Source organism: Microcaecilia unicolor, chromosome 5, assembly GCF_901765095.1.
Source record: "Microcaecilia unicolor chromosome 5, aMicUni1.1, whole genome shotgun sequence".
In the NCBI taxonomy this organism is placed as follows: domain Eukaryota; kingdom Metazoa; phylum Chordata; class Amphibia; order Gymnophiona; family Siphonopidae; genus Microcaecilia; species Microcaecilia unicolor.
In genome coordinates, this window is record NC_044035.1 from 13,699,537 (window position 1) to 13,726,723 (window position 27,187).

At 45.7% G+C, this 27,187-nt stretch overlaps 1 protein-coding gene across 1 annotated transcript in view; it reads right to left on the reverse strand.

Moving 5' to 3' along the window:
• ATRNL1 (attractin like 1) overlaps window positions 1–27,187 on the reverse strand; it is a 1,590,902-nt gene that overhangs the window by 1,205,443 nt on the left and 358,272 nt on the right. Inside the window, 1 exon segment of the mRNA XM_030202658.1 lies at window positions 13,750–13,933. Within this exon segment, the coding sequence (XP_030058518.1) occupies window positions 13,750–13,933 (184 nt within the window).

Sequence of the window (27,187 nt, forward strand, 5' to 3'; positions counted from 1 at the left end):
GTGCCATGAGAAGGAAGGAGGGAGAGGCTAAATATTTTGGGAGTGGGGGTGGTTAGTTGGAGTACGCACAGTTAGAGAAGTCCGCCTCAGAAAATGGTGTAAAGTGCCAAGGGAAACCGGACACGTTAACCTACACTCTGATAATTATACTGAGGGGAGAGGTAGAGGAACGCCATGAAGTAAAAAGTTGGTTTAAGAGGATAGAGGGGAGGGAGGTGGGGGAGGGGGGAAGGGGATATAGTTTTGGAAAAGGTAATATTCTTTGTAAATTGAAGAGTTACATGTAATAATAGCTTTGAGAAGTCTCCTTTGAAGAAACATATTCAGAAGTCTCGTCTGTAAACATTGTTGGGATTTAAACGAGGTAATAATACACAGAGCACACGAGACACAATTTTAATATAGAAGTTTATGGGTTATGATAGAATTATTTGTTATCAGACTTTTATTGTTTAATAAGGAATTGCTAGTCATGCGTTTTCATCCATAACAATAGTTAATACATAAATGTTAAATACAGAACACGGTTTGAGGGGAGGGAGGGATAAGTGCTATATTACAAAATTTGATGGCTGTACGTATTGTTGTATGCTTGAAGTGTTGTTCCACTGAGCTTTGTACAATTGTTTTGATGCTGCTATGTTAAGGTGGATTTGTACTTTTTGAGTTGTCATCAATAAAAACTGTTGAAATATAAAATAAGTTAGATAATCAACTATAGAAAGTTCATATCCGGCATGAGAAATAAAGTGGTAGTGCGTATTGCGTACCTTAAGCAGCACTTATCAAGCAATAATGAGAACTAATTGACACCGATTAGAATTTATGCGCACAACTCGCTAAACACATTCGGTAACAAAGTGCACTGAACTTCTAACTTGCACAGGCAAAAAAGGGTGTGTTATGGGCGGGGAAATGGGCATTCTGTGGGTGTTCTGAAACTTAAGACACCTAGTTATAGAATATGGCCCAGTGCGCTACGCACCGGTATTTACGCCGTGTTTTAGTTTACAAAGCAGAATTTACCAATTAGCAGATCGCTGAATGAGAAGAAGCCCATTTTAATCTCATGGGCTTCTTTGCATTCAGCGTGCTGCTAACGTTTTGCGAAGCTTTGTAAAAGGAGCCCGAAATGAACATTCTCTGAAACAACATGAGAAACAATATGAAGCATAAATGTTCTGCTTGCTAATCCCTACTACTTTATGGGGTCCTTTTACTAAGGTGTGCTAAAAAAAATAGCCTGCGGTAGTGTAGGCGTGGGTTTTGGGCGCGCGCAAAATCATTTTTTAGCAAACCTGTAAAAAAAAAGCCCTTTTAAAAAAGCATCTTTGGCGAAAATGGACGTGCGGCAAAATGAAAATTGTCACGCGTCCATTTTGGGTCTGAGACCTTACCGCCAGCCATTGACCGAGTGGTAAGATCTCATGCGGTAACAGGGCGGTAATGACCTATGCACGCCAAATGCCTCTTGGCGCGCATCCGATATGCACAGTAGAAAATAAAAATTATTTTTCGGCAGCGCATATCAGCCACACGCCAAAAATAAAATTACCACAAGAGCCACACGGTAGCCGTGCAGTAACTCCATTTTGGCGCGAGTTGGGTGCGCATAGACGCTTACGCGGCTTAGTTTAAAAGGGCCACTATGTTAATAGAAAGTTGTTAAATAGTCACTGGAAAAAAAAAGATTTTAAAACTAAACACCTATCAGAGACATTTCTAAAATAAACAACTACCATACCCCAAGTTGGTTTTATTTATTTAGATTTTGCTCACGCCTTTTTCAGTAGTAGCTCAACATTTCAATGGCAGATATTACAGACGAAAATGGAAAAGTCAAGAAAAAGCTAATTATTAGCTTTTTTTTTTGTTACATTTGTACCCCGTGCTTTCCCACTCATGGCAAGCTCAATGTGGCATACTTGGGGCAATGGAGGGTTAAGTGACTGCCTGTGCCCAAAGTGGGAATCAAACTCAGTTCCCCAGGACCAAAGTCCACCACCCTAACCACTAGGCCACTCCTCCACTGTTGCTACTACTTGAGATTCTACATGGAATGTTGCTACTATTTGAGATTCTACATGGAATGTTGCTATTCCACTAGCAACATTCCATGGAGAAGTAGGCCCTTGCAGATCACCAATGTGGCCACAGAAACAGAAGCCTGCGCAGCCTTCTACATGGAATGTTGCTAGTGGAATAGCAACATTCCATGTAGAATCTCCAATAGTAGCAACATTCCATGTAGAATCTCCAATAGTATCTATTTTATTTTTGTTACATTTGTACAATGCGCTTTCCCACTCATGGCAGGCTCAATGCGGCTTAAATGGGGCAATGGAGGGTTAAGTGACTTGCCCAGAGTCACAAGGAGCTGCCTGTGCCTGAAGTGGGAATCCAACTCAGTTCCTCAGGACCAAAGTCCACCACCCTAACCACTAGGCCACTCCTCCACTTTCCGGTCATTTTCCAAGTTTTCTAATTTAAAAGATTCTAAACAGAAATTGCCCTTAATCACTACAACTACTTATTATTTCTGCTACTAGACGTACGCAGCGCTGTACACTTGAACATGTAAGAGACAGTCCCTGCTCGAAAGAGCTTACAATCTAATCTAATCAGGACAAATAAGGGATAATGGAATTACTTAAGGTGGGAATGATAAAACAGACACGGGTACTGAACAAGTGAATAGGAGTTAGGAATTTAAAAGCAACATCAAAAAGGTGGGCTTTTAGCCTAGATTTGAAGACGGCCAGAGATGGAGCTTGACGTACTGACTCAGGAAGTCTATTCCAGGCGTATTGCGCAGCAATATAAAAGGAACGGAGTCTGGAGCTGGCAGAGGAGGCAAAGGGTACAGATAAGAGAGATTTACCTAATGAACACAATTCCCAGGGGAGAGAGTAGGGAGAGGTAAAAGTGGAAAAATGTTGACTAGTACTGGCCCTATTCCAGGTATTTTCACTATTTTTCAAGTGGAGGACAGTGTGTCAAAACAAATCTCAATGTAAGAGCCAAGACCATCAGAAGATAAAACAGCAGACACCTTTTCAACCTCCACCTCCAACTCTTCAAATTGGCTCTCCCCCTCTCCACCCTCCTCCCTCCTGTTTTTAATCTACTACTACTACTAACAAACATTTCTAAAGCGCTACTAGGGTTACGCAGCGCTGTACAATTCAAACATAGAAGGACAGTCCCTGCTCAAAGAGCAGAACAATCTAAAGACAAGTGAACAATCTAGAGGACGAGTGAACAGTTAGTCTGATAGGGTGGATAGATTGGGGCATTCTATATATCTCGAGCGGTTAGGCGCCGAAGGCAGCATTGAAAAGGTGAGTTTTAAGCAGAGATTTGAAGATGGGTAGGGAGGGGGCATGGCGTATGGGTAAAGGAAGATTGTTCCAGGCATAGGGTGAGGCAAGGCAGAATGCGCGGAGCCTGGAGTTGGCAGTGGTGGAGAAGGGTACTAAGAGAAGGGCTTTGTCCAGTGAGCGGAGGTTGCGGGCGGGAACATAGGGGGAGATGAGGGTGGAGAGGTAGTGAGGAGCCGCAGACTGAGTGCATTTGTAGGTAATCTCCCCCCCTATACTTTCTTTAGAGGTTTGTTTGTGTTACCAACTTTTGAATAACTATTCAGATTGTGCCAGCACCACATAACTTGCAGAGAATCTGAACAGCATGATGCTCTTTCAGTTTTGCGAGTAGGATTTTGGGCAGTACATATATCAAGTTCACCGACAGCTGTACGGCACAGGTATTAAACAGAATAACTTTTATGGAGGTACATCAGCAGCAAGTCTGAAGAAAAAGGTGGTAGGAGACTGTGTAGTAGGGGAACAGTCAGGATCGATAGGGGCCGCCAGTGGCCCTCAAGTCTTGCAATGAAGAACACTGCCCTATTCGACACTTCTAATTCCTCAATCTTCTTTGCATGAACTTCAAACAACTTACTTTGGTTGAGTTTTTTCCAAATCCTTAAATCTGGTAACTATCGCCACCAAAAAAAACTTACGAAGTTGTCATAAACACCCTGATAAAGTGACTTCAAACCTTGGATACAACCAGCCATATATGAAGAACAGTTACTTCACCGGGGAATTTGAGGGAAGGTCTCCTTCAGCCCCCAAATAGCCACAAAAAAAAACTAGAGGCTATTAGGGCTGTTTACAAAACGGACCACTACCAGTAACCACAACTAGAGACGGTTTACTTCTCCTGCAATGTCCAGTGAATGAACATCAATAGAAACCAGCAACTTGAGACATCTTTCTGTAGACCAGGGGTTCTCAACCCAATCCTCCGGACAAACCAAGCCACTCTGCTTTTCATGATATTCACAATGAAATGTTCATGAGATAAATATGTATGGACTGCCTCTATTGTATACAAATCTATCTCATGCATATTCATTATGGGTATCCTGAAAAACTGACTGCCTTGGTGTGTTCCTAGGACTGAGTTGAGAACTCCTGCTCTAGACTCACTTACTCCTAATGGAGTAGGCTCTGGGGAGCTCAAGTTCTTTTACATAGCTGGCAGCAAGGACCAGACTCATATCAAGCCTCTTCTACTGAACCCACATTCATACTGTCCGCTGATTTCTGACCTTGCTCCTCTGCAACCACAATAAAAGAGCCCATGGGCCCTTGAGGGGTAGATGTTTGAGATCTTCTCAAATCTTTATCTTTCCTCAAAAGCAGTAGTAAAGGAGACCCATAGGTTACATACCATGGCAGTCTAGTACATAAGTAATGCCACACTGGGAAAAGACCAAGGGTCCATCGAGCCCAGCATCCTGTCCACGACAGCGGCCAATCCAGGCCAAGGGCACCTGGCAAGCTTCCCAAACGTACACACATTCTATACATGTTATTCCTGGAATTGTGGATTTTTCTCAAGTCCATTTAGTAGTGGTTTATGGACTTGTCCTTTAGGAAACCGCCTAACCCCTCTTTAAACTCTGCCAAGCTAACCACCTTCACCACGTTCTCCGGCAACGAATTCCAGAGTTTAATTACGCGTTGGGTGAAGAAAACTTTTCTCCGATTTGTTTTAAATTTATTACACTGTAGTTTCATCGCATGCCCCCTAGTCATAGTATTTTTGGAAAGCGTGAACAGACGCTTCACATCCACCTGTTCCACTCCACTCATTATTTTATATACCTCTATCATGTCTCCCCTCAGCCGTCTCTTCTCCAAGCTGAAAAGCCCTAGCCTCCTTAGTAGGGTATACACAAAAAGTAGCAAATATGAGTTATCTTGTTGGGCAGACTGGATGGACCGTGCAGGTCTTTTTCTGCCGTCATCTACTATGTTAGTCTTTCTTCATAGGGAAGTCGTCCCATCAACCGCTATCATTTTAGTCGCCCTTCACTGCACCGTTTCCAATTCTACTATATCTTTCTTGAGATGCGGCGACCAGAATTGAACACAATACTCAAGGTACGGTCGCACCATGGAGCGATACAACGGCATTATAACATCCTCACACCTGTTTTCCGTACCTTTCCTAATAATACCCAACATTCTATTCGCTCTCCGAGCCGCAGCAGCACACTGAGCAGAAGGTTTCAGCGTGTTATCGACGACGACACCCAGATCCCTTTCTTGGTCCGTAACTCCTAACGTGGAACCTTGCATGACGTCTGTGGTTTAAATAGCTGCTGCTACTGGATAGTGCTCTCATGACATAAGCAACCAGCATTGGGATCAGAGTTTAGATGACCTGGGAGCTACACCTTTCCTCACTCTCAGTAGACCCTCTCCACCTGACTTCCTCCAACTCACTACAGCAATCTGTAGTTTAAATATCTGCTACTACGTTTGCTCCAATGACATCAGCAACCAGAAAATAGCGATCAGGATCAGGTAGTCCAAGAGCCCCACTTCCCCTTACTTCCTACTCCACAGACCCTCTCCATAAGTTAATGAAAATCTATAGGGAGATCGCAAACATGAAATGCATGTAAGGACATCTAAAAATATTTCCGAGCTGAAGAATTCTGGAAGGAAGAGTGGGGGAAAAAAGTTCCCAAAGCAAAGAACAGAGAAACGCTCTTATCTGGCCTCAGGGAATGCTTGCAAAACTGTTATTTCTGCCAAAGGAACGATTAACTGAACAGGTGTTCAATCTTCTGCAGCTGTCATATTTTGAACACAAATGTATTACATATCACATGATACTACCAAACTATTTTCTTAAAACGAGCATAAACAGTACTCTTGATTAAATCATCCATAGGGTCTTAGAAGTGAAAGCTCTGTCAGGTGTGAAGTGCATGCCGCCAGGCAGACCTAATATGCCTGAACAAAACAAACAAATGATGTTTGCATCAATGCATGCAAAAAATTTTACACTCACCCAACTTTATTGTTTTTTTTTTTATCAGAATTAATGTACCACTTCATGCTGCATTTTATGACCTCATGATTAATTAATCAATCAGGCACTTAATCTGAGACAATTACATTTCTCAAATACCAGCTGGAGATTCCCAATTACTTTATATGCTAATGTGAAAGCAGAACTTTCCCTTATGCACTCTCTACATCAGTACAAAAAGAAGAAAACGATAAAAGCCCAAAGAGATGGCATCACAAGGAACATGGAGGAACTACATCCCTACCTTATGAGCCAACTAAAGGAGGCCCTGCAAAATATCCAAGTGAAAAAAACAACACATTGCTATCTGCAAAAAAAAGAAAAGAAATTTGACTTCTCTCCTACAGAACCACAGAGAGAAAAATACCTGATCTCAGAGCACAGGCAGTGCTGCAACACCTGCAGCCCCAAATAACTTGGATACACTTTCCAATCCATCTGAGGTATATGAGAATCAGAATCCAAACAAATTAGAAGATCAGGAACATCAACAGATGCCCTGCAGGCAAACCCCCACTGACTGCACTACTGGAAGTGCTAACCAAATTGAACTATCAATTGTCACAACAGGAGATCTCTGTACCCTCCAAAGGTCTTTCCTTTTGTCCCTCCAATGAACTAGATGAAATCCAACTATACTCACTGCTAACTCCCGGCTCCGTTCCTTCTATCTCGCTGCTCCCTATGCCTGGAATAGACTCCCTGAGCCAGTACGTCAGGCTCAGTCTCTGGCTGTCTTCAAGTCTAGGCTTAAAGCCCACCTCTTTGCTACTGCTTTCGACTCCTAACCATGACTCTCTTACTCAACACCCTCACTTATCACCCCTACCACTGCAATTTCCCCACCCCTAGCTGTCTGTTCGTCTGTCCAATTTAGATTGTAAGCTCTTTTGAGCAGGGACTGTCTTTTCATGTTAATTTGTTCAGCGCTGCGTAAGTCTAGTAGCGCTATAGAAATGTTTAATAGTAGTAATAGTAGTAGTAGCCATTAACCTGGGTTTTAAACTGGTTCTAGCCAGTTTAACGTGCAAGTAGTAAACAGGGACATGTACAAAAGGGTATTGTCCTGTCACGGTAGCAGCTAACGATGAGCAAATTAGTATTATAATGTGTATAAATCATATTGTAATGAGATGCACTACCTTTTTCCGATCCCCTTACCGTGGAAAACCTAACGCGAGGTCTGCACCTCTCATTGGGGCTGCTGTGAGAGAATCAGAAGGGCAAAAAAAGTGCTTGTCAGGGAGGTCCTTCTAAAGTGCCTAACATGGACGTCCTTCACTCACAAAATAAAAAAAGGACGTCCCTGACGAGCACTTGGACCTTTGCAGCTTACATCAGGCAATTAGGAAGGACTCTGAACAAAAAAAAAAAAAAAAGGTCGTCCCTGTTTTTCTTACCTGCCTGAACTGACCACAACCACAGTTCTCTCAACAGTCCCCTCCAAGGTTGTTTTCAGCTTGTCCCCCCCCCCCCCCCCATACACACACACACACAGGATCGGGACATGCGAGAACGTCCAAATCAAAACTTTTTGGACGTCCCTCCCTTCAGGTCTCTTTCAGCCAATCACAGCGCGTTTAGCTGATACTGCTCTGCGCATGCTCGACCAGCCGACTAGCTTCCGAGGGAATAGAGAATGCAAGTGAGCCCTCATTTCCTGTTTCTGCAAGGGCGGGACCAGAGCTGAGAGAGAGAGAAGGGAAAACAACTAAGCACCGAGCCAAGCCTGCATGCTTTTTTACTGCTGCTGCCGCCCTAACTTCGACGAGGTAAAATAGATTACTTTTAAAATTTGGAGGGAGGGAGCCTGGAACTCGAAGGGAGGAGGGAGGGAGGGAATGAACTTCCGGTGGGTGAACAAACTTCCGGTGGGTGAACAAACGGGGATGCTCGAGCACCCACGGAGTCAGCGCCTATGTAGGCCAGGTAACTGCATAAATAGGACCACATAAAAGTCAGTCCTATCGTTATGCAATAACCCATTGTGGTTAAGTGCTGAATATAACACATAACCGGCTATGCAAACCCAGAAATTTAATGCCAGTGCCTGGACATGGCCCACTATTGCATTTCTGGGCATAATGCTTGCAGCAAAATGCTGACTGTCAGGCCCTATGTTCTATTACTACTGTTAATAATCATTTCTATAGCGCTACTAGAGATATACAACGCTGTACACATATTTATGCAGGTACTTTCTCTGTCCTTACAGGGCTCACCATCTAAGTTTTTGTACCTGGGGCAATGGAGGGTTAAATGACTTGCCCAAGGGCACAATGAGCTGCAGTGGGAATTGAACCTAGGTTGCCAGGATCAAAGCCCACTCGCTGCACTAACTATTAGGCTACTCCTCCACTCTAAGTGAACAACCAGCCAACAGGGAGCCCTTGAATTGTCTGTGCAGTTGGGGAAAGGATTTTGAGATTATAAGAGTTTTCTGTGACAGAAACTACTGAAACTGCACCATCTTATCTCAGAGATCCACGGAGGATAAAGGAAGAGAGAAGGGGGGGGGGGGGGGAGAGGGGGAAGAAGAGAGAACGAGCCTGGTTTCAGACTGAAAAAAACCAAAGCAGCAGCTGAAAGTGCTGAAATCCCTTTCCTCACGTCTCCCGCTGCTAACAGAGGGGCCCTATGCAGAAAGCTGTCGAGGGCAGATGTGTGAGGTTATGTGCAGACACGCGTTATTGGGTGCTCAGCGCAGAAAGCAGTTCTTGACAGAAACTCTGTTGCGCAGTGGATACTGGCGCATAGCATAGTAAAATGTCTGGTAAGGGGATATCTGTTAAACTGCCGGAATTCAGAGACGTCTTGCACAATGCAACAAATTCACCACCAGGTCTGAAGTGGAATAAAAGGGGTAGTTAGCAGCAGTGGCGTAGCCACAGGTGGGCCTGGGTGGGCCGGGGCCCACCCACTTAGGACTCAGGCCCATCCAACAGTAGCACATGGTAATGAAAATGCTGCTCTCCACAATACTGGCACCTTTGTATGCTCAGTTTTCAGCGCATGCCTGCTGCAGATTACCAAGGTGGAGACTGGAGAGAAGCTGAGATATTTTTTTTGATGTGGGGGTGGGGGAGAGAACATTTGGTGCACACCCAGTTCTTGCCTAGGCCCACCCAATATCTGCTGTCTGGCTATGCCCCTGGTTAGCGGCTTCCCACCTGACGTGTCTCCCCTTCAACCCCCACCGCAACATAAAAACAAAATCCCTGGTAGTGACCCCCCTCCCTCTGACACAATATTGCCCTATTTAGTAAACTAACCCATAGTGAGCATCGCTTCTGCCTTTCCACATTTTGAGGAGTATGGGGGGTGGATATGGGGGTGAGGGGTGAGGAGGAGAAGGAGTACACCTAGACAACCAGAAATAACTTTTTTTCATGTTGCAGGTAGTGTGGGGGGGGGAGGTTGAGTCACATTGGGTTGAATCAGGGGGAGCAAAGGGGCTGCTAGACTACTAGGGATTTTATTTGATGATGGAGGCAGGGGGTCAGGTTGGGGAGAGGGAGGGGGGGGGCTGCTGAATTACCAGGGATTTGCAGTGTTGGCGGGGGAGGCAGACCCAGTGACTTTTTTTAAAAACTGTTCCTCTTCCTGTCAGTGTGTGAGAAACTCACTGCTCATGCAATGACAGGAAGGGGGACATGTGGAAAAGAGTTGTACTACTGCTGCAGTCTGCACTGTATTTGCATGCTCATTAATGCATCAGCACAGTACATTTTTGAGGCAACTATGCGGCAGAAGCCATGCACTAAACCACTGGATGCACGGATTTACTGAATGGCTTTCTGATTCAGCCACAGAAAGGAAGGGGAGATTGAACTGTCAGTGGAAGCTCCTGAGAGAGAGAGAGAGAGAGCTGCCAGTGGAAGCCCCTGAGAGAGACAGAGAGAGAGAGAACTGCCAGTGAAAGCTCCTGAGAGAGAGAGAGAACTGCCAGTGGAAGCTCCTGAGAGAGAGAGAGAGAGAGAGAGAGAGAGAACTGCCAGTGGAAGCTCCTGAGAGAGAGAGAGAGAGAACTGCCAGTGGAAGCTCCTGAGAGACAGAGAGAGAGAGAGAACTGCCAGTGGAAGCTCCTGAGAGAGAGAGAGAGAGAGAGAGAGAACTGCCAGTGGAAGCTCCTGAGAGAGAGAGAGAGAGAGAGAACTGCCAGTGGAAGCCCCTGAGAGAGAGAGAGAGAGAGAGAACTGCCAGTGGAAGCCCCTGAGAGAGAGAGAGAGAACTGCCAGTGGAAGCTCCTGAGAGACAGAGAGAGAGAGAGAACTGCCAGTGGAAGCTCCTGAGAGAGAGAGAGAGAGAGAGAGAGAGAGAACTGCCAGTGGAAGCCCCTGAGAGAGAGAGAGAGAGAGAACTGCCAGTGGAAGCTCCTGAGAGAGAGAGAGAGAGAGAGAGAGAGAGAGAGAGAGAGAGAACTGCCAGTGGAAGCTCCTGAGAGACAGAGAGAGAGAGAACTGCCAGTGGAAGCTCCTGAGAGAAAGAGAGAACTGCCAGTGGAAGCTCCTGAGAGAGAGAGAGAGAGAGAGAGAGAGAGAGAGCTGCCAGTGGAAGCCCCTGAGAGAGAGAGAGAGAGAGAGAGAGAGAGAGAGAACTGCCAGTGGAAGCTCCTGAGAGAGAGAGAGAGAGAGAGAGAGAGAGAGAGAACTTCCAGTGGAAGCTACTAGAGAAGAGGAAAGAGAGGGGGGGGGGGATAGGAAAATGCCGTGGAAGTCTGGAGAGAGAGAGAGAGATAGAGAAGAGCGGGGAAAGAGGAGAGAGAGAACTTCCAGTGGAAGCTCCTGAGAGAAAGAGAGAACTGCCAGTGGAAGCTCCTGAGAGAGAGAGAGAGAGAGAGAGAGAGAGAGAGAGAGAGAGAGAGAACTTCCAGTGGAAGCTCCTCAGAGAAAGAGAAAACTGCCAGTGGAAGCTCCTGAGAGAGAGAAAGAGAGAGAGAGAGAGAGAGAGAACTTCCAGTGGAAGCTCCTTAGAGAGAGAGAGAACTGCCAGTGGAAGCTCCTGAGAGAGAGAGAGAGAGAGAGAGAGAGAGAGAACTGCCAGTGGAAGCTCCTGAGAGAAAGAGAGAACTGCCAGTGGAAGCTCCTGAGAGAGAGAGAGAGAGAGAGAAAGAGAGAGAGAGAGAGAACTGCCAGGGGAAGCTCCTGAGAGAGAGAGAGAGAGAGAGAGAACTGCCAGTGGACGTTCCTGGAGAGAGTGGCTCACCTTGTTTTGGTGGCTACTCTGCTAACTGAAGTTAAACAGAGAGGATCCTGCAATTGGTCCCATAATTTTCACACACTGCTGCTGCAAACTCCTTCAGAAACACGATTCTACAAGTATCAGCCAAAGCTTATTAAAGAACTCTGTGATCCGCTACAAGGGAGAAATTGCTGAGAAATTCAACCTCATCACTACAAGCATTTAAGTACGTACTACCATAAAACCTTCTTGCTAAGAATGCATTTCTGAAAGTGGAACGCAGAATGTATCACGCTTAAACTCGTCAGAGGTTAATAAAGAGCTTTGGTTTCTTTCCCTCCTGGTATTTATTTTCCTACCTTTGAACTGTACTGAAATTGAACTTTTCCACTGTTGTGAAAGTGGCCAGATTAGTTTATATATTTTGCCATATTATTCAGACTTTACTGTCCTAGCGCATTTCTGAAACAGATTTATAATATACGCTAGACCCAATATAACACAACTCGATGTAATTCTGTCACGAGTTGGACACCAATGTCTGCTTTTATGAGGTCTGCCGTGCACTTCCAAAGGCTGCCCTGTCTTAGGTGATGCAGGCCTGGTATCACTTCTGTTCTCATACCAGATTTTCTTGAGCCAACATGGATGACGAGGCAACACAGTGCGTCATGGTCCTAAATACCAAGTGATGAAGATGAACATGGGACCACGGGGCCAGGAGTTGTGGGTGCAGTAGCCAAAAAAGGAATATCAAGCACTAATGTCAATCCGGCCCCTTCTATCTGTTTCCAGCTCGGGCACTTTGCACGTTGGGTGTCATGACAAAATGTGTTTCTGCGGAAGCTGCTTCTGGTGTCTCTCTACAGACACTGGGCTCTAAGTGAAGGCTGTATTTTTGTGTGGAGCAGCAGCAGGTGTAGATGTGAAGTGTCTGTTCACGCTTTCCAAAAATATTAGGACTAGGGGGCAGGCGATGAAGCTACAATGTAGTACATTTAAAATGAATCGGAGAAAATGTTTCTTCACTCAATGTGTAATTAAACTCCGGAATTCGTTACCACAGAATGCGGTTAGCTTAGCGGACTTTAAAAAAGGTTTGGACAGCTTCCTAAAGGAAAAATCCATAGACCGTTATTAAATGGACCTGGGGAAAATACACTATTTCTGGGATAAGCAGTATAAAATGTTTTGTACATTTTTGAGATCTTGCCGGGTATTTGTGACCTGGATTAGCCACTGTTGGAAACAGGACGCTGGGCTCGATGGACCTTTGGTCTTTCCCAGTATGGCAGTACTTATGTAGGTGTTAAATTCCTTATGCTAAGATTGGTTTTTAATGGCACATTTGCGGAGTGCTCAATTACAGTAAGATACACTGCCTATAGCTAGTCAGATCTTTGATTTTTTTTTTCAAACAGACAGCGTCTGGCTAGACATAACGTACGTTTAATGGTTGCTGGCTACTTGCCTGACTAGCTATATTCATACAGATTGTGAAGATACACTCTGACCCCTGAGGCAGGCGTTTGTGCGCCGAAACGCGGCCCGTGTCGAGTATTTCTCACAATAAAGGGCGGAACTTATCTCTTTCTTGAAGGCCCAGTGTTGCTTTTTTGTCTTCCTTTTTTCAGAAATGGCTGCTGACCATTTAAATCAGGATATCCACTAATTTTCAGTGACTCTTTAACCAGTTACCACCACCACTGAAAATTAGCGGTTAGTCCTTAGGTGAAAACCAGCTAGTTTGGGGGGTGTTCGAGGGGCGGAGTAAGCATTTAACCAACCAGGTTAACCTCATAAATGGGACGGCATAAAACACAGAACTAGCTTTATGCGGCAACCTATAGCCGGTTAAGTTCTGAATTATCGACTTAACTAGCCATGTGATAGCCAGTGCCACATAAACTGGATAATCAGTGCCAAAGCTCAAACACGGGAATAACGCCGGCAATGGTCAGCAAAACGCTCACCATCGCCAACTAAATATTTATCCCCTGGTTATTTGCTGCCATAAAAACAAAGCACAGAGGGTCAGATGCACTGCTGAAATCTCCAGAGACAATTCCCCTTGAGAAGTCCGTACATCAAGGAAGAACCCAACGGCGGACAGACAACACCTTCAGACAGTTCTACATTTACAGCTAAAATAATGCAGGTTTCCAGTTGACATACCATGTCCTTGTGTTAACTTCATATCGGTAGAGATCATCCACCAGCCCGTACTTATTCCCTGGTAATGCTTTATATCCACCATGAACATAAATCGATTTGGTCATTTCATCATACACGCTGGTATGTCCATATCCACCTTGCACAATTGCTCCCCATGTCTCTGGGACCAGCCAAGTGTTGGTTCCTGAAAAGAAAAGAAATCCAGATGTGTGAAACATATGTGTATTGTCATTAAGCCTATTAAACAACCATGTATACTGTTCAGTAGGCTTCTAGATGTACTACACAATCAGAAGCTCTCACGTCTGGCATGGTCTCACCCCTAATGTGATGTCAGGTCAACTTTGATTATTTCAATTATGGATAGGTTTACTGTATTTTGCAATACTGACAGTATGACCAAAGAAAAAATATTTAATTATAAGGAAATCTCATAGAAATGGTCCAGTGAACCAACCAGTTAAGAAGCCATGCTCTGTCAGGTACTTTTGATAGTACGTACACATTGGTAGAGCAACAAAACTCAAAATATACTCAATCATTTTACCCATGAACTTCTGTTAAAGATAACTGATCCTATTCTGCACAATGCAAAAGCATGGTATATATGATGAGAAGTAATGTCCTCTTTATGCCAACCTTAAGTATTACATATATGTTAACACAACCCAAGATGTGAAGAACCTTTATTTAATGTCATGCTAACTTGAACATTTATTTAAATATCTATTTGTACGTTTGTTTTGATGGTGGGGAAAAGACCTCAGATACCCATCAATGTATAAACGCCACAAAACTCTGGAGTGTAAATTTTAAGAGGCTTCAACGTTAGCTTCAGAATTTACTACGTAGTAGTAGTAGTAATTTAGTACAAGAAGAGTGCTGGGCAGACTTCTACGGTCTGTGCCCTGAGAACGGCAAGGACAAATCAAACTCGGGTATACATATAAAGTATCACATACCATGTAAAATGAGTGTATCTTGTTGGGCAGACTGCATGGACCGTACAGGTCTTTATCTGCCGTCATCTACTATGTTACTATCTAGCTTATTTTCGAAAGGGAAGGACGCCCATCTTCCGACACAAATCGGGAGATGGGCGTCCTTCTCCCGAGGTCGCCCAAATCGGCATAATCGAAAGCCGATTTTTTTGCATCCTCGACTGCTTTCCGTTGCGGGGACGACCAAAGTTCACGGGGGCGTGTCGGCAGCGTACTGAAGGAGGGACGGGGCGTGGTTAAGAGATGGGCGTCCTCGGTTGATAATGGAAAAAAGAAGGGCGTCCCTCACAAGCATTTAGTCGACTTTACTTGGTCCCTTTTTTTCAGGACCAAGCCTCGAAAAGGTGTCCAAACTGATCAGATGACCACAGGAGAGAATTGGGGATGACCTCCCCTTACTCCCCCAGTGGTCACCAACCCCCTCCCACCCTAAAAAAAATTTTTTTTACATTTTTTGCCAGCCTCTATTCCAGCCTCAAATGTCATATCCAGCTCTATCACAGCAGTATGCAGGTTCCTGGAGCAGTTTTTAGTGGGTGCAGTGCACTTCAGGCAAGCGGACCCAGGCCCACCCCCCCCCCCCACCTGTTACACTTGTGGTAGTAAATGTGAGCCCTCCAAAACCCACCAGAAACCCACTGTACCCATATGTAAGTGCCCCCCTTCATCCCTAAGGGCTATGGTAATGGTGTATAGTTGTGGGTAGTGAGTTTTGGGGGGCTCAGCACACAAGGTAAGGGAGCTATGGACCTGGGAGCAATTTCTGAAGTCCACTGCAGTGCCCCCTAGGGTGCCCGGTTGGTGTCCTGGTATGTCAGGAGGAGGACCAGTGCACTACGAATTCTGGCTCCTCCCATGACCAAATGGCTTGGATTTGGTCATTCCTGAGATGGGCGTCCTCGGGTTTCCATTATGGCCGAAAACCGGGAACGACCATCTCTAAGGTCGACCATCTCAATACTTAGGTCGACCATCTCTAAGGTCGACCTAAATGTTGAGATTTGGGCGTCCCCGACCGCATTACCAAAACGAAAGATGGACGTCCATCTTGTTTCGATAATACGGGTTTCCCCGCCCCTTCGCCGGAATGTCCTTAGAGATGGACGCCTTTAGAGATGGTCGTCCCCATTCGATTATGCCCCTCCACATGTAACTCTCAGTTGGCTAAAACCACTGCAAATTTGAGGGTAAAGTATAATCACTAGTGTGATAAGTAAGAGGGTGTCCTATAGGGTGTAGGCCACTAGAGGGCGCTAGAAGAAAATGGAGGTCGCTAGGACCGGGGAGAGCTCTGGGAGGTCCACAGGAGCAGGCGGTTATGGGCTGGGTCCTGGGTGGCTAATTAACCACTTTATACCCCACCTGAGCAGTGTTGCCAGGTGGGCGGTTTTACCGCCCAATTGGGCGGTTTTCCGCGACCCGCCGCGGGAAATTTTTGCCCGCGGCGGGTTGCGGTTTTTTGGGCTGCTTTTTGGGCTTCAGGGCGGTTTTTTGGGCGGCTTTTTCGGCCGCGGGGGGCGGGGTTAGTGACGTTTTTGGGCGGGGTTAGTGACGTTTTGGGTGGGGGCCGATGACGTGGGAGGCGGGGCCGATGACGGGGGAGGCGGGGCCGGTGATGGGGGAGGCGGGGCCGGTGACGGCGGGGGCGGGGTTGATGACGGCGGGGGTGGGGGTGTCAGGGGCGGGGTTTGAGTTTGGGCGGGTTTTGGGCGGTTTTTGTGCTGGATTGGGTGGGAAAAAAATTTTCCACCTGGCAACACTGCACCTGAGTTGTGAAAGGAGGGAAGTGAGCTAGCAGCAGGAGAAGAGAGAGCCCCTGAAAGATACTGGCTAACCCTGTGGACTTGTGGAGGACAGTGTGTCCAAAGGAGATCAGCAGGCTGAAAATCCTGGGGTAAGAAGTCCCTAAAGCATTAGAGTTTGACTGTGTGTCTAGAACTGTGTGTTAAAAGAGGGACTGTGTGTCCGAAGTACTAAGAGAAGCAGGCTGCAAAGCCTGGGGTTGAGAGTCCCCAAAGTATTGGTGTAGTACTGAGCCCATGTATCTGTGTGGGGAGGCTCAATGTGAAGATCTATGAAGGCATAAAGTGTTAAGCTAGAAGAAGTGTGCCCAGGGGCTGGAATAAAGAGTTGACTGAGAAATATGCAGTTGGTGAGACCTGCTTAATTTGCTGAGTGGAAACCAGGTCACCCTGAGTGAGAAGGGGTAGCACACTAATCTGCATATGATTTGCATATTGAGAACCAGGTCACCCTGAGTGAGAAGGGGGATATCACACTAGTCAGAAAAAACACCACCACCAATACTTTAATTCAAATACAAAACACCAATTTTTTAAAAAAAATTCATTATGTGGAATACTTGATTCCTTTAATTTATGTTCAAAAGGCACTTATCTGCACTCATCCTCTTGATCCCGACAGGACTGGGGGATCGTATGTGCAGTGCTGTATGTCAATATGCCAAGGGAACACCCTTTCTGGACAAGCTCCTCCCACTTCTTGATCAACAGATTATTCCCTAGGAGCCTGGGCGTTTGTGACGGTCTGCAAATGAATATAGACCCTGAGTATGGCATGTTGGGCTTCCATGCACACTGGGGCTGTTTTCTATGTGGCCCCCACTTTACGGAATGCATTACCAGAGCAGTTATAGAGGGGGGAGGGATCATTATGGCGATTTAAACATTTGCTGAAAGCCCATTATTTTATCGCTGCTTTTAATGTCTCTCTTCCTGAGGACTAATAGTTTATTGGACCCAGGGTCTCACTGCTTGATCGCTATAGGTTAAATGTGTTCTTGTATATGAGGGTGCTTTCCTATCGAGTTTTGGAGTTCTTGTCACTTTTCTTTTAAATTTTGTTTGTGATACTGTATACCATGAGGGGCATTTTCGAACGGCGCCGGCCATCTCCAAGGACGGCGCCGTGAAGGGGCGGAGCCAACCGTATTTTCGAAAAAGATGGCCGGCCATCTTTTTTTTTTCGATAATACGGTTGGGGCCGCCCAATGTCAGAGATGGCCAGGTTAGAAATGGCCGGCCTCGGTTTTCAGCTATAATGGAAACCGAAGCCGGCCAACTCCAAGGCATTTGGTCATGGGAGGGGCCAGGATTCGTAGTGCACTGGTCCCCCTCACATGCCAAGGCACCAACTGGGCACCCTAGGGGGCACTTCTAAAAAGTAAAAAAAAAAAAAATTAAAATAGCTCCCAGGTGCATAACTCCCTTACCTTGGGTGCTGAGCCCCCCCCCCCCCAAAAAACCCACTCCCCACAACTATACACCACTACCATAGCCCTAACGGGTGAAGGGGGCACCTACATGTGGGTACAGTGGGTTTTGGGTGGGGTTTGAAGGGCTCCCATTTTCCACCACAAGTGTAACAGGTTGGGGGTGGGGTGGGCCTGGGTCCGCCTGCCTGAAGTCCACTGCATCCACTAAAACTGCTCCAGAGACCTGTATATTGCTGCGATGGACCTGAGTATGACATTTGAGGCTGGCATAGAGGCTGGCAAAAAACGTTTTGAAAGTTGGCCGGCGATCTCTTTCGAAAATAAGCTCGCATGTGTATCTTGAATTAAGCCAAGCGGTACACCAAGTTCAATAAACTGTCAAAAAAAATTAAAAGAAGCTGTTCTTCCAGTACCCAAAGTCATATTTCCATCACAGACTTCAAGTTAACTACAAGTGTTTCTTCTGTCTATTACTTAGAGCTGGAGCCCTCCAGCAGAAAGGTAGTAAAGTAATGTCAGAATTTATGAGGCTGAATTGCATTAGTTGCACTCCTGACTTACTACTACAACTGCTTCTGCCAGTTAAATGCAGTGCAGTACAGACACATAACAGAAACCAGAGCAGACCCGGAATCCAAAGAAACCTTTAGGGTCTATTTCAATAAAGGTTTATCTGAGCTCCGGGTCTGCTCTGGTCCTTATTGTTTTCTGTGGCCTTGAAGCAGCGCCAGTGAGAAGGGGGCAGGGGGGCAAAATTCCCCGAGCCCGGGTCTCCAAGGGGGGCCCGGCGCCGGGGTCTCTCTCTCTTTCTCCTGATGGGACCCAGGTGATCACGTCCCGACAGAAGCATAAGAGAGAAAACTCCAGCGCCAGGCCCCCCCCTTGTATTGCCTGCTAAGTGGCTGCTGGGCACTCAGGCTGCGCATGCTCAGTTTTGAAACTGAGAATGCGCGACACGACAGAAAAGCAGCTGCAGGGGAAGGCAAAGCGGCAGAGGAAAGACCAGCGCTGGAGGAAGTCCTCTTGTGTTGGCAGGGCCTCGGGATCCCCACCAGCCAAGGTACTTGCGATCCTGGGGAGGGGGAGGCGCAGCGGTGGTGATCCTAGGGGGGGGGGGGCTGCAGCCCTGCTCCTGGCCCAGCGGCCCTACCCCGGGTCCGGCTCAGTCTCTCTGTGGCCCTCCCTTGAAGAGCCTCTTTTGGTGTTGCAGACACATGTGAGACAGACATGTCCTTGCTGCTCAGAACTTACTATCTAGTCAAGACAAGCAGACATGATGAAACCCTGAAAATTCTCGGAGTCACAATTGACCGAAATCTCACTCTAGAAATCCAAGCGAAAAACACAACAAAGAAAATGTTCCATTCAATGTGGAAACTCAAAAGAGTAAAACCTTTCTTCCCAAGGGAAACATTCCGCAGCCTGGTACAATCAATGGTACTAAGCATCTAGACTACTGCAATGCACTTTTTGCTGACTGTAAAGAGCAAATCACCAAGAAACTTCAAACAGCCCAAAACACTGCAACCAAACTCATTTTTGGAAAAACAAAATACGAAAGCGCCAAACCCCTAAGAGAAAAATTACACTGGCTCCCACTTAAAGAACGTATTGTGTTCAAAATCTGCACCGATACACAAAATTATTCACAGCGAAGCTCCAATCTACATGACAGACCTCGTAGACTTACCGCTGCCATAAAGAACACCCCCTCCAGGACTGGTGTGCCTGGTGGTCCATGGTGGTTTTTGGGGGCAGGAGTGAAGACCTCTCGATCCTGCCCCTTGCAACTTCCCTAACTTGTGACTGTGGGCAAGTCACTTAACCCTCCATTGCCCCAGGTATAAAATAAGTACCTGTATATATGTAAACCGCTTTGAATGTAGTTGCAAAATACCACAGAAAGGCAGTATATCAAGTCCCATTTCCCTTTCCCCTAACAAAATGGCTGCCGTGAGAGGAGGAAAGGAGGGGGCTTGACAGGGGAATCGAGGGACTTTAAGAGGCAATAAAAAAAAGTATGCAGGCCCTAGCTGAATATCGGCCAGGACCCACATAAGCCCTGGCAACCAGCATCAGCCAAACTAGTCCCCTATATTAAATGCCAGTGCCCGGGAATGGCCCGGCACCGAGTATCCAGGGTTAATCTAACCAGCGATGCCGACTGAATATCGTCCGGAGTGTTTTTATTCTATTAACAAATGATGTCGTGTCATTTTTATCCATCAAGCATGTTCACCAACAAAAAAAGGTAGGCTATATTTTTTAATGTCCCAATTTATATACAGTAGGAACAAACTGCATTTTAATTTTTGTATTATGGCAAACAGATATGTTAAAGAAAAAGAAAATATTTACCATGCGTGGCAACCTTTGATGATGGGAGTCCTGAGGGTAGTACTGTTTTCTTAATCCGTAAACCACCCCTGGTGGGACCTCAACGCAGACAAAGTTTCACACAGATTTACATAATTTAAACTGTTAGGATATGTGAAAACCATAATTAATGTTAGGAACCAACAACGGGGAGGTGCAATGTGATTTCTGTAATAACAGCATGGGTACAGAATTATAAGCCTGCAACCAAGCTACTGCCCACAGATTCCTAACGGCAGCACAGCCAATGTCAAGTCATGCAAAGTTATGCGACTGGAGATAGAAGTCGGCAAGGCTTCCAAAGAGGGAACAAAGGAAGGGGCTACTACTACTACTTATCACTTCTATAGCGCTACAAGGCATACGCAGCGCTGTACACCATACATGAAAAGACAGTCCCTGCTCAAAGAGCTCACAATCTAAAAATGGAATGTTGCTAGTGGAATAGCAACATTCCATGTAGAATGTCAAATAGTAGCAACAGAATCTCCAATAGTAGCAACATTCCATGTAGAATCTCAAGTAACAGCAACATTCCAGAATCTCAAATAGTAACAACATTCCATGTTCCACTGCACTAACCACTAGGCTACTCCTCCTCCAGCAACATTCCATCTAGAAGCCTGCCCTTGCAGATCAGCAACGCGGCCGCGCAGGCTTCTGTTTCTGTGAGTCTGACGTCCTGCACGTCAGACTCACAGAAACAGAAGCCTGCGCGGCCGCGTTGCTGATCTGCAAGGGCAGGCTTCTACATTACTACTACTACTACTACTTATCACTTCTATAGCGCTACACGGCATACACAGCACTGTACACCATACATGAAAAGACAGTCCCTGCTCAAAGAGCTCACAATCTAAATAGGACAGACAAACAGACAGAACAGCTAAGAGGTAAGGGAATTAAAGAGGTGGGGATAAAAGGGTACAGGGCAAGTCAGTAGTGGTTAGTAGTCAAAAGCAGCGTCAAAGAGGTGGGCTTTTAGCCTGGATTTGAAAACGGCCAAAGATGGGGCTAGACGTACAGGCTCGGTATGTCTATTCCAGGCGTGAGGTGCAGCGAGATAAAAGGAATGGAGTCTGGAATTAGCAGTAGAGGAGAAGGGGACAGATAAGAGAGATTTATCTACAGAGCAGAGTACCTGAGGGGGGGGGGGGGGCGTAGGAAGAGACAAGAGTGGAGAGGTACTGGGGAGCAGCAGAGCGAATGCACTTATAGGTCAGTAAGAGAAGTTTGAATTGAATGCGGAAACGGATAGGGAGCCAGTGAAGTGATTTGAGGAGAGGGCTAATGTGAGCATAGCGACTCTGGCGGAAAATGAGTAGCACAGCACAGTTTTGGACTGATTGAAGAGGAGAGAGATGCCTAAGTGGGAGGCCGGTGAGAAGCAGGTTGCAATGATCTAGGCGAGAGGTGATAAGAGCGTGGATAAGGGTTCTGACAGAGTGTTCACAGAGGACGGGACGGATTTTGCTGATGTTATAGAGAAAGAAACGACAGGTTTTGGCAATCTGCTGAATGTGAACAGAGAAGGAGAGAGAGGAGTCGAAGATGACCCCAAGGTTACGAGCTGATGAGACAGGGACGCTACTGTTCTTTCTGTTACCCACCTAAACGTACATTAACGCACACAATGAGGTGACACGATCCATTCACTGCCACACAGGTGGTCAGCAGTAGGAACTGGATTTGAATTTACATCATTCAGACATTCTTCTGAAACAAAGTTTTATGTTCTAGCCATTCAGACACATTCTCCAATTTCAATGCCGGTCCCTATTCACAATACCCAAGAGGTCATTTTAGAACCATCTTGATTGACGTATAAACAGCAACACGCATCTAGACCGAATACACATGCAAACAGTGATGTTAGAAAGCTGATGCATCCCAGGAGACAGAGACTATAAGGTGGGAAGGGGTGGGGAGGTGGTTTGGGCATGCCACAAAAATAGAGGTGACCTTCTGAAAATGTGAATGAGCGTTTATTTTAAATGATATTCCTGTAGGCTTCTGTACCTCTCCTGAGGCACAGGCAAGTCACAGTTTACAGCTTAGACCTAACAGGGCAAATGGAAAAGAACATTGTGCTCCCACCCCCACATGACTACTCCCAACACCCCCTACCTAACCCCTTATTGTGCAGTTTTAATCCCTAGCAAAAATATCATAAGACTACTGCTTGGGGGGGGGGGGGGGTCAAAGGTGCCATTTTGAACCCAGGTAACAAACTCCCAGATAAGAGCCAAGAAGGGATTCAGGGTTGGGTGGGGGCCTTGGTAATGGATGCCAGGAGGGACTGATGATGTTATGGGGGTAGGGGAGTATTTTGATCCAACCTTGAACAGAGGAGTGGCCTAGTGGTTAGAGTGGTGGACTTTGGTCCTGAGGAACTGAGTTCAATTCCCACTTCAGGCACAGGCAGCTCCTTGTGACTCTGGGCAAGTCACTTAACCCTCCATTGCCCCATGTAAGCCGCATTGAGCCTGCCATGAGTGGGAAAGCGCGGGGTACAAATGTAACAAAAATAAAATAGGTGCTATTGGAGATTCTACATGGAATGATGCTACTCTTTGAGATTCTACATGGAATGTTGCTATTCCACTAGCAACATTCCATGTAGAAGGCTGCGCAGGCTTCTGTTTCTGTGAGTCTGACGTCCTGCACGTACATGCAGGACGTCAGACTCACAGAAGCAGAAGCCTGCGCGGCCACATTGGTGATCTGCAAGGGCCGACTTCTACATGGAATGTTGCTAGTGGAATAGCAACATTCCATGTAGAATCTCAAATAGTAGCAACAGTGGAGGAGTGGCCTAGTGGTTAGGGTGGCGGACTTTGGTCCTGGGGAACTGAGGAACTGAGTTCGATTCCCACTTCAGGCACAGGCAGCTCCTTGTGACTCTGGGCAAGTCACTTAACCCTCCATTGCCCCATGTAAGCCGCATTGAGCCTGCCATGAGTGGGAAAGCGCGGGGTACAAATGTAACAAAAAATAAAATAGATACTATTGGAGATTCTACATGGAATGTTGCTACTATTTGAGATTCTGTTGCTACTATTGGAGATTCTACATGGAATGTTGCTATTCCACTAGCAACATTCCATGTAGAAGGCTGCGTAGGCTTCTGTTTCTGTGAGTCTGACGTCCTGCAACATTCCATGTAGAATCTCCAATAGCACCAACAGTGGAGGAGTGGCCCAGTGATTAGGGTGGTGGACTTTGGTCATGGGGAACTGAGGAACTGAGTTGGATTCCCACTTCAGGCACAGGCAGCTCCTTGTGACTCTGGGCAAGTCACTTAACCCTCCATTGCCCCATGTAAGCCGCATTGAGCCTGCCATGAGTGGGAAAGCGCGGGGTACAAATGTAACAAAAATAAAATAGATACTATTGGAGATTCTACATGGAATGTTGCTACTATTTGAGATTCTGTTGCTACTATTGGAGATTCTACATGGAATGTTGCTATTCCACTAGCAACATTCCATGTAGAAGGCTGCGTAGGCTTCTGTTTCTGTGAGTCTGACGTCCTGCAACATTCCATGTAGAATCTCAGAGTAGCATCATTCCATGTAGAATCTCCAATAGCACCAACAGTGGAGGAGTGGCCCAGTGATTAGGGTGGTGGACTTTGGTCCTGGGGAACTGAGGAACTGAGTTCGATTCCCAATTCAGGCACAGGCAGCTCCTTGTGACTCTGGGCAAGTCACTTAACCCTCCATTGCCCCATGTAAGCTGCATTGAGCCTGCCATGAGTGGGAAAGCGCAGGGTACAAATGTAACAAAAAATAAAATAGTGTACCTAACCTATATTGCTGCAACCAGATGCGCATGATGTCCCAGGAAGCAGATACACTAATTTAAGAGCACGGGCATTCTTTTTGTTTTCTTTTAATCACTGCTCCTCTGAGCGCACCAGTAAATACCCATGTATTTCCCGGAGTCATTCCGCAGAGCCTTTTGTAAAATGCAAGGGGAAAAGAGCACATCCCAACCTGGATGTCTCAATTCCCCTCTCAGAAATCTCTCTAAAATGGGCCTTTTAAGCCGAGAGCCAGGACTTTTTTTGGAGGGGGTACTCAGTACCGGCACCTTTTCCATTGTCTGCTAAAATTGACCCGTGAACCCCCAAGTTTTAATGAAAGAGCTCAGGCCCTACACACCAATTCTGCCTTCTCATAGATTCTGTGACTGGTTGCAGGGGGCCTGGCTATTGTGGGGTGGGTCCCTCAGTGATCACCCCACCCCCTGAAGGGTGGCCTGGCATTTGAATACTGGCACCTTTTTTGCGAGAAAAAAAATGCATTGCCAGCGAGAGCCAATGAAGATGCCTGCTACTGGCAGCTAATTCCCATCCCATTTTCAAAGGACAGTACTAGCCAGAGCGGTCACAAAAATAAATACCCTCTCTTGAATTTTTTTCCCCCCCATCCAGTTCTCATGTTCTTCGTTTTCAGTGATTTTCAACACCTGTCAGAAAAGCACTTATGAGGCAATTCAATTTGTAGTCTCTCCATCTGCCGCAGGCACGATAACTTCTGCTAAATGAAAACGAACAGCCGGAAACTTAGGGGTCCTTTTACTAAGTTGCAGTAAGCATTAGTGCGTGCGTACCACAGCTTAAAATGGCATACCATAGGACACGATGAATTGGCAATCTGCGCACAAAAACCGAAAGCAGAGGGGGGGCGTGTCTGGGGATGGAGAGTGGGCGGCGACTGTCCGAAATCAGTTAGTGCAGCTACACTACCGCACACCAAATAGCACAGGATTAGTGCGTCAGTCTTTACCGTCTACAAAACAGGTGTTGGTAAGTGCTCATATACTAATTTCTTTAATGGTTGTGCACAATGGCAAAATTAGCACACAATACTACTCTCAATATACCCACTGTTTTCACTCATATACCTTGTTCATAAAAGGTAAAGGACCACCAGGAAGCAATATGTTGCTTATGTGGGGAAACAATCCCAAGCGGGACTAAACCATTTCAAATCATCATCGGTCCAAGTAAATCTTCAAAGTATCAATTTATGACATTTTTAATACATTTTTGTTTACACTTTAAAAAAAATATATTTAATTCATCATTCTCAACTTCATTCCACGATTTTATTTAATTGTAGCATAAAGTGCTTGAAGTTATTTTTCAACTCAAAACAAGCACAAATTACTGGGAAACTCTGCGCCGACACGATCATATTTCAACTCAGCTGTTTCAAGGCTTCGTCCCCTTAAAATATGGCATACTCTGCTCAATCCTCATTTAGATTCCACACGGCCATTAATTCAGAAAACAAGAAAATCGGCCATTTTTTAGTCATGGAAAAAATGGCCTCAGCAAGCGGGAAAGATCCGCATAAGAACCCATTCAAAAGGTCACACGCTTGACCTACTATCACATAAATCGGCTAATAACCTCAATATCCTATTAACCTACGTTAAGTGGTCAGAAATCCCACGGTCAGATCACTATAAGTTAATCTGTTCCATTTCATGGCAGGAAACAGGTCCACAGCACGCCCGAACCCAAATGACATACAGCACCAGAGGATATATAGACCCTCAGATATTCTGGCAGTTAATCTACGAGACTGATTGGCCTGAACCTGTGGACTCAGTTCACTTCTTCTCAAACTGGGATGAATGATGCAGAAGAATTTTAGATACTATATCGCCACTTAGAACACGGACAACAAAAAGGCATGCCGTTACGCCATGGTATAGTGAAGATCTTAGAAAACTCAAAACCATTACCAGAAGACTCGAAAGGGCATGGAGAAAGCACAAGGGCACTCAAAATCTCAATGCATGGAAGCAATCTCAGACGTTACAAGTATGCAATAAGACAATCTAAAAAATTATATTATCAATCCAAAATAGGTCCGGATTACACAGACTTGAGAAAACTCTACTTTTACGTTAACCAATTAACAAATACTACTATGCTGACATCTACCAATCTAGACATCCCATCTGCAGCAAATCTGGCCAAGTTTTTCAAAGAAAAAATTATAAGGTTGCAGATTTCATTACCGCAGAACAATTCATGCATTAGTGATCCTGGTCCCTGAGAGCACCCAGCTGACCGAACGTTTTCAAACTTCACACCTCTAAAAGTTGATTCTGTTAACACAGGAGACACGCAGATTTTCAAGTAAATTTTGCAAATTCGATATTTGCCCAAACTACTTACTCAAGTGCGCCCCAAACTGCTTCGCTGCTGATCTGACGCAACATTTGAACTTCCTGCTTGCTAATGGAATATTCCCTGAACACCATGGAAACATCTTACTCACCCCAATTCCAAAAGACGCCAAGAAAAAAAGCAATGATCTTGCCAACTATCGCCCGATTGCATCAATTCCACTATTTGTAAAATTAATGGAGAGCATGGTGAACAAACAACTCAACGAATACCTGAACCAGTTCAATATTTTGCATGAATCACAGTCGGGATTCCGCCTGCACCATAGCACCGAAACTGTGCTAGTAACACTCTTGTCCAACTTCAAAAAGGAAATAGCTGTCGGAAAAAGCATTCTACTTTAACAATTTGACATGTCGAGTGTTTTTGACATGGTGGACCATACAATCCTGCTACAGCTACTCGATTACTTTGGAGCCAGTGGAAACATCATTGCATGGTTGAAAGGCTTTTTAACATCACGAACCTACCAAGTTAAATCCACCACAAGTTTATCGCCTCCATGGTCAGCAGACTGTGGTGTGCCTCAGGGCTCACCTCCTTCACCAACACTCTTCAACATAATGTTGACTCCTCTGGCAAAAGCTCTTTCCAAACTTGGTCTCAACCCGTTCA